Consider the following 17,725-nt stretch of genomic DNA (forward strand, 5'->3'; position numbering starts at 1 on the left):
CCCCCCCCCCCCCCCCGCCTCCAGACAGAATCTTAATAAAAATGTACTCATTCGACGTGTTTTCATTCAAAACGAAAGAATCTGGCGAAAAAAAGCAACTTCACTGCTTTAAAAGCAGAAAAACGCAACGGTCGTGAATCGAGTTATTAAGCGAATCAGGATAACAGATATCTTAACCTCTAAAGTCTCAAACTTTAACGCTTAATAATTCGATTTATGAGGCCGACTGCCGCGATTTTTGCCAAATTCTTTCCATTTTGAATGAAAAAACGGATCGAATGATTACATTTTTATGAAGATTCTAGAAGGAGGGGAGGGGGAACCCCTATTCTAAATAATTACCTTTTCGGTTCTAAAACAAATTCTCTACTTTAAAAACAAATTTTCTACTGTAAAAAACATATTATATAAAAAAATATGTTTTTAGAGAAGAAATTTGTATTTTTAAAGCAGAGAACTTGTTTTTAAAGAAGAGAATTTATGTTTATAAAACAAAGAATTTGTGTAATCTTTAACGCCAATGATGTGATAGATTTCCTAACCTGAATATCTGTCAACTTTAACAATTAATATCTCAGTGTCGCGAAGCGACACGTTTTTCTACGAGATTCGTTCATTTCATGCAAAAACGCATCGAACAAACCTAATTTTATCGGAAGTGAGAAAGTTGAACTCAACAATTACCATAAAAGTATAATATATGAATATTACGCGATTAAATATTCTGAATATTCAGTAATGATATTTATAAATATATATGTATTTATGTGCAAACTATATGAAGTTTACAAATAAATGAATTAAAATTAATTATTACATGTCTTTTATACCCATGCAAAAACAATTTTCAGGGAATGTATTTTGCACGTACTAATCCCAGAAAAGGTCTTTAGATTAATTCTAAGCGAGAGCAACCTGTTTGTTTTCACTTTAGAATTAATTCCAAATTCTTTTCTAGAAATAGGGTGTACAAAGGGAATTAAATTAAATTAGGATAATGTATAGCAACGTAACAAGTACATTCTAGTTTTATAATAACGCACCAAATTATAAAACTGTTATATGACTATAATATTATAAGTTACATGTATTTATATTAAGTTACATTATATTTATATTATATAGCTGCAATGATTCGTGAATGGAAAATTACAACTAACGTGGACGTAGATATTATGTGTACACGTTATATTATCCTGTTATATTCCGTTATATGGAAGTAATATAATATTTATATATTTGTGTTTGCTGATAACATTTTCGATAAAAAAAACCAACCAATTTACAGAAATTAATTCAAGTGATAGTCTTTTTTTTTTTTTAATTATAACGATATCCACGATTTCCACGTAAAGAATAATTTCAGTAAGCGAAAAATGATTAAATAAATTCTAGCTAACTTAACAATTGGTCTTTCGTTTTATTTCTTATAATTATAGGATCTTTTCGCATATTAGATTCGAATTATTCGAACACCCAAATTCGGACATCCAAATTTGAGTAATAATTCAATGAAAAGAATTCGAATATTAGATCCAAATCGTAGTTACAATTCTAATACATATTATATATTCTACATACGCTACAATACTGCTTCTAACGTAAATTTCATTGAAATAAATACATTTGCTGCAATGAGAAACGGAACGGAAAAAAATCAACGCGCGAAAAAGGATAAAGTGACTCAAAAATCGAGAAAAAAATATAGAGTGCTAATAATTTAATCAATTCACTGAAATACTTAATTTAATTGTTAATGGAATATTGATAATCCTAATTATGATATAAATAAAAACAAAAATTTATTAAAATATTTTACTTAGAATTTATATCAAATTATATCTTTGGTATATGTTACTTTGTATTGATGAATTAAATAGCCCAAATTGCTTATGATTTCTATTAAATTTCATAACAATTTGTCAAATAACGCGAAAAATAATTCCTTATTATAAAATAATCGTAAAAACACGTTTCTATTCTTAGAGATTTAATGATGCGGCTACAGTGGTAAAGAAATTGGCTGCGCAACCAGAAGATGAAGATTTACTCGAATTATATGCATTGTACAAGCAATCTACCATTGGCGACTGTAATACAGGTACGTTCTCACAACTTTTTGCATGCAGTCTATTATTTGTTGCGTACACTTATGTACAATTGTCATGATTCACGTAAACTTTTTTTAGAGAGACCGGGTATGTTGGATTTCAAAGGAAAAGCTAAATGGGATGCTTGGAACGGTAAAAAAAGTATGGGACAAGAAACGGCGAAAGAGCAATACATCACTAAAGTGGAAGCATTAATCGCTTCGATCGGAAAGAAGTAGTGGGTTTTCACATTATCAAGCGTATACGTACACATGAATATTCGAACACTTGTGATTTCATTCGATCAATTATAAAACTTATTCACTATTGAAGAAACACCCAAAATTTTACAAGCACATATGCAAATGATCAGTATAGATATAGTAAATACCGATTTTATTTAATTCCACTGATTTATATGAATTTTGTATCCAATGATTATTGCAATTAGCATAAAACTATTTGTCGCATATATCTGTCGTAATTGATTTCCTTTTATAAAATAATAATTTGATCTCTGCCGTTTACAGTAGTCCCATACTGAAATTTCACAATTTGCTTTATATTCAAGATAATTAGTGTATATTAATAATGTATTTCTATAACATCTTTTTTCTTATTATATACACATGTGTAAATAGCTATAATCGAAGGAAATATGATCAAAAACGATTTTTCTAACAATTTCTCAACGGTGCACATTTAGCGCGTATTTAGCTAAAACTTAAATCAGTAAATAACGCTAGAGCCAACGACAATAAAAATACACAGCAATAAAAATAAATTATGCTATAAATCGATACGAGATACATTTATATTTATAGATATTTTTATTATTTTGAGAAATGGTAAATATTTACAAGTCAGCATCTTAAAAAATGATCTTCACATATGTTGTCAAGATCATGACCCTGTGACTTCCAACAAATTTTAGCCATTGCTCGTTGTTCGTTATAAAAAGTTATTAATAAAAAAATAATGAAAGTAATCTAATCCACAATTTGCTATGGGGTGGCTCCCTCTTCGCGTTGTAAAATGTACGCGTGGAAGCAGTGTGTACCACCACGTATAAACAAGGGCTATCCTACGGAGAACGGCAGTGCCTCCAAAATATATAACCCCAATTCATATTTTAGTACGGGGTGGCTCTCACTTTGTGTTGTAAAGTGTACGTAAATTTAAAAAATGGTAATTCTTGTAACATTCATTTTGTGGTCACACTTTTTAACAAACAACGAGCAACGACTAAAATTTGTTGAAGGTTACTCAGGATCATGACCTTGAAAATATGTCAAGGTCATTGATTTTTGAAGCTGCTGACTTTCGTAAATATTTACCTGAGAAATTATAAGATTTTGCATCAGTTTTGTAACCTAGCGATAATCGAAGTTTAAGTTAGCGAATGGCATCGGTTACATCATACAACTAGGTAGAGACAAGAAAGATGTTACTTGTAAATTAGTCTCAATTTGCGGCGCAAGAGATATACTATCGCGAATAACTAATTAAATTCAAATAGCTTTTTTTTAATGAACTTTATTATACGAACCGCGTAGATATGTCAAGCCAGTCGTGTAATCATTACATATTACTTTTTCTTTTAATTCTTACACAGATTAACATTTTTTGTTCATCAATTTATGAATTTTTATTAAGTAATAATGAATGGAGAATAGTAGTATAGTATTGAAAACTAAAATTTATCCGGAATTAAATCTTAAGTCGAGTATATCAGAAGCGCACACTCGTCGACTTGAATACATGAGGAACTTGAGACAAGAGCGAAGAAATTTATTTCCTTTTATTTCTATCGTGCTTCTTATTCATGTGCGGATGATGACGCGTCTTTATTCTGCTAGCTTTTACATAGTCGCCATAGGTCGTATTTGAGTTGTGGTTATCCATCGTGTTATCGTTGACGTTTTCGCAGACTTGATGACTCGTCGATGCATCGTCGAACCTAACATACAAACAAACGAGATGACAGAAAACTAAATCTCGTGTAAAAAGTAATTCGCTCTTGTTTTTATGTAAATTCCAATTATTAACGCTCCGATCACTCGGGCTTAGAGAGCCTATCTCACTATTATTGATTGTCAATTTCGGCGAATAACGCGCGTTAAGAAGCATGTCGACTGATGTTACATTTTCAATGGAAATGACTCTGCGAGGGGAACTGTGTCGAGAGATACCAACGCGGATACTAGATACTTGTTTACAGATGTTTAAATCGTGATGACAGGAATTTCTCAATTGCCAAGGAGAGATCGTGCGAGTGAGATGTGTTTTAACTGTACGTTATTGATTGTGGTACGCCGTTCACTGTCTTTGATTTCAGAATATCATTTTCATAAGACATTATGGTTTCTTTTCCATTTTCGTAGACTCTGTAAAAGACATGAGAAACAAAAGATATAATTAGAAGAGATACAATGCTGTTGAATCTTACATAATAGAACATATAGTAGGGATGGTGCGTGCGTGCGTGCGTGCGTGCGTGCGTGCGCGTGTGCATGCGTAATGTATGTGAGATTCTTTTTACTTTTTGGTCGTAATTTTTTTTCCATCGATGAAACGAGTTGAGGTGCTGGTACGTTTTACAGCACTGCCACCGCTCGTTCCGTCGAAACTAGTGAAAGTACCAAAAGAAGTAAAGTTTCCTGCAGCACCAGCGTTCTCCATTAAATCATTAAACGGCAAACGAAAGCCAAATCCAAAGGGCCCGAAGAAAGAAGTACTCAGGCTATTACTGGTTGAATGGTCATGTCTTCCTCCGACGCCTCTCCGAGAACCTCCACCATGAAAACCTGCAAAATTCGGTGTTTGCAACATTTTAACAACTTAATCGTATTTTCTGAATCTAGATGTATTTGTATCTTACCGGCAAACAAATCTTCGAATGGAATTCCATCGAAAAATTCTCTAAATACTTCTTCAGGATCTCTAAAAACAAACGCGCCGCCAAAGTGCGAATCAAAATCATCTCCGTGGCGTCGTTTGCCTCCGGGCATTTGAAGGCCGTCCTTGCCATATTGGTCGTAAACACGCCTCTTCTTCTCTAAAAAAGTAAGACATTTATTATTTGAATCTTGATTGTAATCTCCATCATAATTTTGATCCTTTCAACCAAAACCCAACAAGCGAGACTTCTATAAGGCTTGCCAAAGGTTAGTCCAATATTAGTCTAATATCGACGTGTAAGTTGGAATATAATGCGAAGAGTGTTGGAGAAAATTTATCATAACTCTCTATAACTTTCTATACTGTACACATTTATCATAACTTTCTATACTGTACACTAGACTCAAATGGCTTTGAAAAATATGTATAGAATTCATGCACATATGTGGAGCAGGACAGACACCAATGCACGTATACATTACATACATACATACATACGTCTGTATACTGTTACATGTTACTTTGGCCAGTAGCATCGAATATCTATGAAGTTGTCATCTCATTTTCAAAGTTTCTGATACGTTTTGAAAAGCGTTCTGATTAAATATAAAAAAAATAAAGATTTCAAGATGCCAACTTTATGTTTTCGCGATACAAAAATAATCATAACTTTTCTATTTCAAGAAAGAGCAATTTAAATTTAATACTTTTTGGTAGAACTCTTGTAGAAAGCGCGTTATTCTAAACATTCAAAAAAATACTAACAAAATTTTTTGCCTCTAAAAACTTAGAAAATTCGGTTTGGAAAATTAAAAATATGTCGCAAAACGCCTCGTACGATATGACATACCTGGATTAATAAAAGAAAATAAAATTAAAGATAGTACCACTTGGATTATATTCTTTATTTAATTTGGTAATGGAATTTAACTTAGTGCCCATTGTCGATATCAAATCTTTTAAGGTAACTATATAAAAATTCCTAAGATAACAAATTCAAAAATATAAACAAATGACAAACGGGCAATTGGGAATTGGCACGGTGCGTAATTCAGCTTTATATATAAAAAAGTTTTATCTTAATAATACATAATCACACAGAAAATAGATTTCATACGCGTGTACATGTTTCGGCTAGTATTCTAGCCTTCTTCAGTAAGTAGAAATTCTTACAATAAAACCATGCAGATTTATTACAAGAAGTGAAGTTTATAAAGTCATATTCATTGTGCGGCAATCAATCCTCCATTAGAGAGCCAATCTCATCAGTTATCAAGTTGGATAGTAAAATGACTGAAATCCCACAATGATGTGACCGTGGACATAATTCGCGTGAATTTTTGTCAAGATGTTGATATATATATATGTATATATATATATATGACATAGTCAGTCAATGAATTATAAAATATAAATATAAAAGAGAAATTGATTAAAAACAGTGTTGTGCACTTTTGTCAAATTATTAAAATTCCTATGTATCGAGGAACTATCTGCTCAGTCCCAAAGTTAAAATTCAACTGATCAGTTTTAGTTGTTTGACAAATACACTGTCCTACGATTATATTAGGTAGTTATCCCTGCGTTATTAGTGTTTCTAATTAAATAAAATCATTTGTAATCATTAAAAATGTGATAATTACATATGCAATCGCGAAAAATCATTGTGTAATCAAATGGAATCATTTGTAATTAGATGAATCATATGAAATAAAAATGAAATCATGTAATCAGTGAGACACCATTTTAGCTAGTGAGCCTCCTCGCAACCACCATATAAACCAAATCTTCTGGTATCTTTGAAAATAATACCAGTAAAAGCCTAAAAAGCGTTATCATAATCGTTCATTAACTATTTACGAATGAAAGGAAATATTGCCAATTATTCTTCCTCCAATATACACATTTGTCTTATCATTTTTGCAAGACTTCATCAATTATAACCTAATCGAAGTTCGAGCATGCGCGTATTTGGTACAGCAAAGGCTAGAAGATACAATGCATTTACTGTCTATTTTTATCTAAAGAGAAAGCTGCATTCATATATAAGATCTATAATTTGATTGATTTGATTGAACATGACTGTATTCACAACGCTTATACCTGTTCTACAATAGAGTCGCAAGTTATAAACCATAAGAAATTAACCAATCATAGTTGATTATTTTTGTCATATTCAACTGTGATTAGCCAATTTCTTACGGGTTACGACTTGCGACTCTGTTGTAGAACAGGCTTTATAGATTTGTATAGATTTTCAATTTTCATTACGTCATATACAATATTATCCAATCAGAAATACTTATACCTGCGCATATTTGATACATCTTTAATATTTATAAAAATAGAACTTTATAAATTTATTCTGATTATTCAAATGTATTACACGATGCATAAAATTATAAAGAATTCTGTACAATTAGTATAAAGATATTTTCTCTCTTACCTCCATTCTCTCCCTCTCCCCCCCTCTTTTTCTATCTCTAAACAGCGTATACTCGTATAAGGGGAATCATTTGGAGGAACAGCTCAGTATCAGACTGCTCCTCGCCTTGATGAAGTGAACTACAATGTTCACGAAATGTTGGCATTCTAGTGACGGATTTGGACATGATAATCCGCGAAAAGCATAGCCTTTGTATAGAAAATTCCCATAGAAGTATCAAAAGTATTAATAAAATTCCGTCTCAAAATCTACCGCGAATTATACATCTAAAATAGACTCAAAAGATCTATTTTCAACGTCTAGGGCCTTTATTTCCTATTTGTTGTATTCACATTATGATTAAAAGATATTTTGTTTAATACTGTTATACAGGGTGACACCTAAAACAGGCCATCTGAATAATTCGCTTGCTTTTAAAAATAGAAAGAAAAGTTTCAAACAAAAGTTGTTGGTTTCGAGGGAACAATTGTAATTTAGTGTTTTTCATGTTGTTGTTTTTTTTAGATGAAGGCGCTAAAAAGATATAAAGATTATCTCCACTTTTTTAAATGGAATTGAATGATTTTTTTTAGATAATATGATTCCTCACTATTCTGTAGATAAAAGTATGAAGACATATAAAAAAAATCAATAGTTTACGAGATATTTTATACTATATTGTGACATATGTTGACATAGAACATTAAATATCTTATAAACTATTAATTTTATGTTTTATATGCAGAATAATCAGAAGAATCATATTATGTAAAAAAAATCATACAATTTCGTTTAATCCTTCGTGGTCACTAGGAGTCCAAGGGTCTGAAAAAGGTATGAGGCTTTATATTTCCAGGGTCTTTTTTTAAAACGGAACTTAAACTGCTATTTATCCGAAGTTCAAAATATCCTTTTTGCGCCTTCGGCCGCATATTGTACCTTGGATGTCAGTTTTTGTATTTTTTTTTAAATGTTAAAATTAAAAACTTAAAAAAAAACCACTACATTTCCATGTTCTATAATATTTAAAATATGTTCAGTAATTTTTGTGATTTTAAAGAACAAAAACTGTGAAACAAAAATAAACTAGAACTAGTGATATGCGTAGTAATAATTAGAACTAAAAATTTTTTGTAAAAAAAATAACTGACAACTGTGTTTGTTCCAAAATTCTACGGACGCTTATATGCGAATGCAAATTAATCGTTATCAAAATGGCAATTACGTTGGTTTTATTATTTATTGTCTCTCTCATAATGTGATTATAGACAGTTGTTTCTTACATGTAATATATCAAATTGTCTTGATCGGAAAATCCATAATATTAAACGATGTCCATATCTATCTAGATGTCGTTCATTTAATAGATACTCTTGCAGTTTTAGCTACACGTCTTTCATATATTCACCAAAAGTTAAAATATTCACAATTGTGAATTATTGTATGCTCAGTGCTATGACTAATCTCGTATTAAGAAACAATATTTCTCCATTAAGGCCATAAATGTAGACTTAAAACATCGACATATTATCCAATGGATCCAAGATCAAAACTTTGAACATAAGATATACAAGGAAATACAAGACCTACATTTGAATTTTATTTTACTATGAATTTTGTGATCAAGATTGACTTTGAATGTCCTTATGTAATGTATCTATGAACTTGTCTTAAAAAGAACTGTCACACAATGAAATAAAAAAACATAGTATTCCATTTAAGAAAATGAAGTTGATCTTGAAATGTCCCCAACCATAAAATAATTGTTTCCACTATATGATGTCCCTCTTCGTACTGATCACATTAGTATAAACTACTTTTTCATATATCTTCAAATCTCGCTAATAATCAAATCGGTTCATACAAACCACTTCATACAAATCAAAAAATTATTTATATAGGCTAAATATAATAAATAATTTTTTAAATAAATAACTATATGTTTTCTTTACACCTTTCTTTGATTCATATCATTATTCTATTCATAAAAGTATTAAGATACGAATATTAAAAAATTAATAGTTACGAGATATTTAACATTTTATGTCAATATACTCGTATATCAGAGTATAAAATATTTCATAAACTATTGATTTTGTATAATTTTACCCTAACACTTTTATACGCAGAATAATTAGAGAAATCATATTATTTAAAACAATTCATGTTGTTCCATTCAAAAAAGTGGAGGTGATCTGGAAATTTTTTAGTGCCTCCAACACACCTAGAAAACACTAATGTGACTAAAATATGTTCCCCTCGAAACCGTTTTGTCTGAAACTTTTTCTATATCATCAAAAATGAATGAAATATTTAAGATGTTCAGTTTACGTAGCTCTCCCTGTATAGCACATAGTTTTTAAAGACAACTTTTAAATATGGTAAATAAGGAAATTATTGGTCTAGTGTATAATATAGAAGTCTATGGAATTGATCATATCTCGTTTTCATGTATTAAATATGTTGTTTAGCTTATAAACATTGAACTTTTTTTTCATCAGGAGTATAACTTTCTCGAGTCATTATAATTTACTAGTTGTTAGTACACGTTGATTATAGAATGCAAGCAGGGTTAACTGCAACACGTGATTATTCAATGTGATATTAGAAATAAGAAAAAATTCGCAAATATTTTCCTTTTCAAAGAAGTATAGATGTGCGCGATCAAATATGTGTTGTATCTCGCGATATTCGTATTTGAAATCGTTCTAATCAAAACGAGATATTCATAAATGAATTAATTTAAATTATGAATCAAGTACTAAAACACAAAGTTTATGAGTAGTCGTGTTGTGTTTTAATTCAACTTGCAACTCAAAATTCTCGAATATTGTAATCATTGTAGTCGCCCATCACATTTCGCGTTCGTTTTTTGGCGGCATGGGCACTAGAATCTTTTTAAAAGAAGAAAAGAAACGCGAAAAACATATTGCAACAGGTTATTAAGATAAATAAAAAAAAGAAACGAAATTACAAAACACAATGCTTTGAGCACTCTGCAAATCATTTTTCAAGTGGTACCAAAGTATCGCTGAAAGGGAGAATCAAAGAAACTCCGGAAGGTGAATCCACGGCCGGGCCTTGATGCCGCCTTCTGATATAAGCGTTGATCGTAAGTGCGTCTCTTTACATCTGGAAAGATTTTCTATATCGCCTCGATCTTTTTTGAACATACACACATACTTCTCGTTTGCGGTTATTCGTATACAAATTTCTCGATAATCTACAATCCGCAATTTATATACAGAGAAGCTTTCATTTTATTGTATTAATGTCTCGGCTAAAGAAAAGCGATGGCTTCTAATTCAATTATTAATCCTATAAAGAAATATGTTAAAAGTCATTTTTGCTCCCAAGACGGCATGTATTTATACTATTATTTATTTTTTTATACTATTATTTCTAGTTTTTGATCGGAAAATTACGTGGTGACATCCATTTGCTATCAAAATATAAGGAAAAAGGATAAAAACAGAAAGTCCGCAAAGATGGATCATTTATGATCCTATTTTTCTCGTCAAATACATGACTCATCACAAAAATAAATACGGGGGAGTGTGCCGAATATGAATCTGAATGCTTGTATACGTACACAGATCTATTAATACACAATTGCGAATGTATGTCAAAATATATTATCTAAAAAAAAAAACGATATGTACTACCGAATGATGCACCTAAAAAACATTATATTTGATTATTAGGAATTGTTAGGATTTTTAACTCATTTTAATGGCAAATAAATTCTACTATGTGATTTTACAACTAAAAAATTATAATAGTAAAGCCATGCAAATTTTACATGCTGGCTTAATAAGAAGCAAAAATCGGCTATTTTTTTAACATCTTTTCTAGTGACTGATACGATTCTGATGATTTCAGTGATATGATTTAATAAATATGTTTAATCGTTTAAATGTTTCCGTGGCTAAAAATAATGTGAACAATCGAAAACTACTATTCTGTAAATTATGAGCAAATTAAAAAAGTTTTCTAGACCGATTTTGCGGAAAATACACTTTAAAAATGTTGCTAGTATAATCAAAGGAAACTGAAATATTTAATGAGCCGTTGGTACAGGTTCCCATTATCCAATCGAGCTGAAAGGAGTATTGGTATATAAGGCCAAATTCTGCCTCGCGATGGCACCTAAATTAACCTTTAAAAATCCTTTGTTAAGCAACTGTTAAAAATCCTTTGTTTATACTAATTGTAAGAAGTATGAAAATAATTATTATTTATCTATGAAGTAGAGGTGAGAAAGTTGCGAGAATGGCGTAGTAAGCTATTTTAGGCTTTAATATTGTCTTATGCATAGAAATTATCTACTATACATAGAAATTATCTTAGTAGCATTTATTGGTTCATACATATTTTATATACGTTTCCTAAACATATCTCATGTTTTACAAATGATCAGGAAACATATATAAAACACATATAAAACTAACATATTACTGGAACAATCTTCTCTATACCAACTTTAGAAAATGGAAATTGTATTTTTTCGAATATACGTCGATTCTATTTTATTTAAGCATAAACTATGTATGTCAAAAGTATTAAAACAATTTATGCTTTAATACTTTTGACATATATAGTTCCTAATTTTGGCGGATTGAGCTACTGCATGCGGATTAGTGATGGGATTTCGACTCGGGCACACCAGTTATTCAACTTCTCTACTTTCTCCTACTATCAGGATCCGAAGAAAACAATGAGAATGACGTTGAAGAAGAACATACATACAATTATATTTTAGCAGGATGTTTGCGTCTTATTCTATGTATATTATATTTCTTTATGTAATTTCTTGTTTTTTTTTGCTAATATTATAAATAAAAAGGATTCACGGATACACATTATTTACATTTAATGACTAAATGCTGTCAATCTTTATTATTATTATTTATCGATTCTCAAATTATAAAAGAATTTAAATAAATATTAAATTTTTAAATTAATAAAAAAAAATTAAAAATACAATTTATTAAAATAAAAAAAAAATGCAAAATACTTGGTTAGACAAATGTGATTTCTTAAACTTATGTGGTATATGGCAAACTGTTAATTTCTACATATAAACCAATATTAAAGCTAGTTTACTGCGTTATTCCCACAACTTTTCCACTTCTCGGATAAATAATGATTATTTTTTAGGATCTAATAAAGCATTTTTAAAGATTAGTTTAGGTTCCATTGCAAGGCAAAATTTGACCTTATTTACGGATACTTTTTTAATAAAAATTATTTTTTTATAGATTTTGAGACCATTCTGAGGAGTGCCGTGAAAAAATTTTGAAAGTAAAAAATATAGATCTTAATATATAGGATAATCCAGACTACTAACAAGTTATAAATAAGTAATATAAGAGCGATGATAGAAATGTTAATGTTATAAGATTAATCAATTGATGATAGAAATAGATTAATTAGTTACAGAATGTCAAGATATATGTCCGCTTAGGCTAACATGATTTCAATAGTTCTTTAACAATAGAATGTTTCTGATACTTTAGAATAAATTTCAGACAGGGGCGATGACTGGCCTGATGGACTTCCCTCTTTACGTGTTCAGATATACGCCACACAGTGCAAAAGCTGATTATTCAATATTGATATAAAAATTACATATTTCTCTACATATTCGCGTTTAAATGCATATAGACAATGCATTTGCATGCAAATATTAGCAAAAGTAGATTCACTATATTTTTGTATGTATATGTACGCACACGTACGATGCGCGCACGCACATACACGTACCTATATGCACAAATACATTATACATATACAGGGTGATCCAGAGATCCATACCATTTCTAAAGTCAGCACGTTCACTCGGTGTCACTAATGCCTAGCCATCTGAATTTACAGGAGTATTGAGGTATGTTCAAGACGTACGTTCCTTTACTAAATATTCATTTGCGTTATGACTAATGATTATTCAAAAAATGTAACGTAAATTAAAATAAATTTAAACTAAACATAAATTAAACTTACTAATTTATAAATAATTTAAACTAAACATATAATTTATATAACTTAATAATTTATAAATGAAATCGCTGTTAGATAACATTCTGCAATTCTTTCTCGCTTTCTCGAACTTTATTTTTCATTAAAAAATAATGCGAAAATTGTCTTTTTAATTCTTCTTTTCCTGTATATATAAATAAAGATTATACGATAGAAAAAACATATATATTGACATATATCCTTGTAAACTACTGGTAAAATTAAATTGATCAGTAATTAATTATCTATTTTAATAGATATGATTAATTACTTATTTTGAATTTTAAAACAGTACTTTTAATACTCAAAATAAGTAATTAATCACTAGCCAATTAGTTTAAATTTAGTTCAATTTTAATTTTACGTTACATTTTTCGAATAACCATTAGTCATAATGCATGAATATTTATAAAAAAAATGCGCGTCTTGAACATGCTTCGATACTCTTGCAAATTTAGATGGCTAGGCATTAGTGATGCCATGTGTACATATATTCCTCATGAAAAAGTGAGTTGAAAATATCCATAGCAAAAAGTTGTGATTTCAAACGATGAGCCTTTGAAAATATCTAATCATAAGGCATGAAGTTTGCGCCGTCAGGTGCGGCGCAACTAAGCAGCCGGCCGTGCGAACGCTTTGACGGATACCGCTAAATGACACAATATTGAACGAGTTGCAAAAGTTCGTGAAATATCTATTAACATCTATTGCAGTATTCTTAACTCGCACCAGACACTATGTTTTGTCTCAGTGCCGAGACACTACTTGTCTCCTTTCATCTTTGCGATACTCATTCGGTACCATGTCGTTTAGTGGTATCAGTCAAAGTGTTCATGTGACTGTGTCGCTTTTACGCCGCACCTGACGACGCGAATTTCATGCCCTGTGGTTCAATATTTTAAAAAATTCATCATTTAAAAATTGATATTACTATTGATATTACAATTTTTTGCTATTGACATTTTCGACTCACTTTTTCATGAGGAATGTGTATATGTCGGCTCTTAGGATCTGGATCATCCTGTATAATGTTTGTGCGTGTGTGTCACTATATGTATATATCTTAAGTAAACAAAATTATATACAACCATAATTAAATTAATAGATGCACCATTTTCAGCCGAAGCTTACCGAGCTTATCTCAGGACTGACAACGTAGACATAGTGATAGAACGATCTCGTTTTTATTGTTTTTATTTTTGATAATTTATATTTTTTATTTTTTTGTTAATTTTCTAAATTTAAATAGGTTTTAATTCGTAATTTTTTTATAGTGTATTTTATTTAATTTTTAAAGTTAAAAATAATAGAATAATTTTTTAATCTCTTTTTACGGAGAGAATTATCACCGTTCACGCAGCTCGTCAGGTGAACTGTGGTGGGAGACTCCAGCACCGTCACTCAGTGTTGCCGTTTAAGTGCCGTATGCGTTATTGGATGCGTTTTATTTAATTCTAGTAGGCCACTGTTGTTTTTGGTTACCTTCCCTGCCTCACCAGGATATGTGAAACCCAACAACTTTATCACTCTATATCTCTGGATTGAATACGTATTTTTTAGCCCAAAATGTGTGTAATTTATACCTCGATATCAGATGAAAATAGATAAATATGAATCAAATAAATAATATTTTATTTTCAATTAATTACAATGCTTCAAAGAAATTTTATTGGAAAAATTCGTAAAAAATGACTACTGGATAAAAAATTCTCAAATTTTTAAATTTAATGCTCAAGCAAAAACCCGTAGGGTTTCTTTAGTTGACTCTTTGGACTAACAAAAAAAATATATGTAAATTGTTCAAAAAAGTATAATTATTTGAACTATCAAAAATCGACATCTTTGAAAAATCTACATATTATAAGTTTACAATAAATAAATAAAATTTTATTATTTAAACAATATAAAATGATAAATATAGGATTGTACACGTATAAATATTATTATAGTATAATTAAGTTTATTAGGATTTAGTTTAGAGGATGATGCAACACTCGCTCTAAAGCAATAAATCCGTTTCAGTCAAGCGATCTCCGAAGACTGACAGAAATTTCTATTATTTATTATATTGAAATATAATTTTTTTTAGTTCTACATTTTCGTGTATTTACTTTTATACTATCCGGAACTCGTAAACGTATATTTAATCAAAAATTAAGAGGTACCTAGAACCTCACAAACTTACAAGTGCGGCATACGATGCTTGTTTTCCTGCTGGATTGCTAGCTAGAAAACAAACATCGTGTGTTGTTGGCTTTAGACATGTATAGGTCGCAAGTACCCTTTTTAAACTTTCGTGTATTTTCACATCGAGAATAACGCAAAAAAAAAAAAATACCCTTGCAGGCTTATCATATCTATGGACAATTAAAGTTTTTTTTCAGCCTCAATTCGGGTCTTCACATTATATTATAAAAAAGTTACAATGTAAAAAATTGCATAGAGTACGTTGGACCCATGAGTGGTTAACGTTCGCAACACTCGCGAGCATCATTTAATCTTTGTTATCAAATCTTAAACAAGGATGAAATAATGTATGCAATGATGATCATGGGCATATCAAGAGAACAGAGGATTGGGGATTCAATCTTCCCCTCCCCCCGAAATTTTTTATAATTATTTCATTTTGAGAAGGTCGTTAGCGCACAACCTGATAGCACACATCGGTCGATGCCTAATAATTTTTCACTCGGGCGAAATATGTAATAGTTCTCTCCGTGAAAACTTATACTTTCTCGATAATTTAAATGAGTTATAAAGAGAATATAATGATTGTTTTTCCTCGTCGCATATATGTGGAATCTTCAAGAACATTTATTTTATACCGTTCACAAAACTTTAAAAATTCTCGATGAATCAATTCACCAGTTTTCTTTGACCATAAGTCTAGTCTACTATTACTTAAGAACTGTAGTTAATTTTTTATGTATTATGTATTATACATGAATTTTTAAAGTTTCAGAAATATTAAGAACTCTAAAAGCTTTATTTAATTTGTAAATTAAATAAATGTGATTATAGTGCTTTTTTTATTGCTTTTAAGGCATGGTCACTGTTGTTCTTCTGCGAAAGCAGTTAGATAATCATTAGATAATCATATAAATTAAAACTTCTAGAGATCTTTATGTTTCTGAAAACTTTAAAAATTCATGTTGCTCTAAAACATATAAAAGATTATTTAAATTATTAGATAACAATGGATTTATGGTTAGAGCAAGATGGTGAATCAATTCATCGAAAATTTTGTAAATCTTAGGAACGGTATAAAATAAATGTTCTTGAAAACATCACGTATGCAACGAGGTTTAAAAAACTTATAATTATATTCTCTTCGTAATTTAAATTGAGGAAATAGATTTAAAAACTATTCTATTATTTTTAGTTTTAAAAATTAAATAAAATATACAATAATAAATTACAAATTAAAATCTAATTATAATAAATAAAAACAATTTATACAAAAATTATAAAAGGTAAAACTGTAGAAAAGGGGAGCATCTGCCGATGACCTTAACCTTGACATACGGCAAGGTCATCATCCTGAGTAACCTCCAACAAGTTTTAGCCGTCGCTCGTTATTCGTTGAAAAGTTATTATCAAAAAGTTTGAAAAAATAACGTTTTATTTCTGCTATATATAATATTAGAAACTATCCTACACCCTTTCTTGCTTACGTAATGACTTTCCACGTAAAGCAACTTCCACTCCACCTACCCCCTGCTTGGAGGGGAGGGCACTTCTACATGAAGCAACTTTCGAAGTCTTGTTCAAGATCACTCAAGATCACGATTTCGAAAGTCGCTTCGCGTGGAAGTCGTGCGCCCCAAGCAGAAAGGGAGGTGGGGTCATTTCGCGTTAAAAAAACCTAACCCTAATCCAATCCATTTTTTATTTACGCGTGGAAAATTGTACATTCACGAAGCAAAGTTCTACTAGGTTTACAACCTTCCACGCGAAATGAGAGCCATCTCGCACCAAAACACTCCACCACTAGATCCACACATACACTTTTCAACACAAAGCGAGATTCTACATAGGTTTACAACTTTCGTTATAGCAGAAATAAAACACTATTTTTAAAACTTATTTTGTTAATTACTTTTTAGTGGACTGCGAGCGACGAAAACCTTCTTGTTGGAGGTTACTCAAGGTGATGACCTTGACAATATATGTCAAGGTCATCGACGAATTCTCTTTTCTGTAGTTTTACCTTATAAAATACAAAAAAAAAAGAATCATCCTACCACTGTCTACGTCGTTGGCTTAGAGTGTATATATAATATATATATAA

At 30.4% G+C, this 17,725-nt stretch overlaps 2 protein-coding genes across 3 annotated transcripts in view; one reads left to right on the plus strand and one right to left on the minus strand.

Annotated features, from left to right (window-relative positions):
• The window catches only part of LOC108747193 (putative acyl-CoA-binding protein), a 3,866-nt gene extending 979 nt beyond the window's left edge, over positions 1-2,887 (plus strand). The window contains exons 2-3 of the mRNA XM_018484518.1: positions 1,987-2,101; positions 2,190-2,887. Coding sequence (XP_018340020.1) covers positions 1,987-2,101; positions 2,190-2,329 — 255 coding nt within the window. The 3' untranslated portion in view covers positions 2,330-2,887. The remainder of the gene's footprint in view (positions 1-1,986; positions 2,102-2,189) is intronic.
• A 726-nt stretch (positions 2,888-3,613) lies between these two features.
• LOC108747252 (dnaJ homolog subfamily B member 6-like) overlaps positions 3,614-17,725 on the minus strand; it is a 25,929-nt gene continuing 11,817 nt past the window's right edge. The window contains exons 4-8 of one of the 2 annotated variants that reach the window (XM_018484630.1): positions 10,438-10,548; positions 4,972-5,148; positions 4,633-4,897; positions 4,388-4,477; positions 3,614-4,050 (exon numbers count right to left, since the gene is read on the minus strand). In XM_018484630.1, the coding sequence (XP_018340132.1) occupies positions 3,882-4,050; positions 4,388-4,477; positions 4,633-4,897; positions 4,972-5,148; positions 10,438-10,548 (812 nt within the window). In that variant the 3' untranslated portion in view covers positions 3,614-3,881. The remainder of the gene's footprint in view (positions 4,051-4,387; positions 4,478-4,632; positions 4,898-4,971; positions 5,149-10,437; positions 10,549-17,725) is intronic. The other variant, XM_018484631.1, reaches the window with a different exon arrangement.

This window comes from Trachymyrmex septentrionalis, unplaced genomic scaffold, assembly GCF_001594115.1.
Source record: "Trachymyrmex septentrionalis isolate Tsep2-gDNA-1 unplaced genomic scaffold, Tsep1.0 scaffold196, whole genome shotgun sequence".
Lineage (NCBI taxonomy): Eukaryota > Metazoa > Arthropoda > Insecta > Hymenoptera > Formicidae > Trachymyrmex > Trachymyrmex septentrionalis.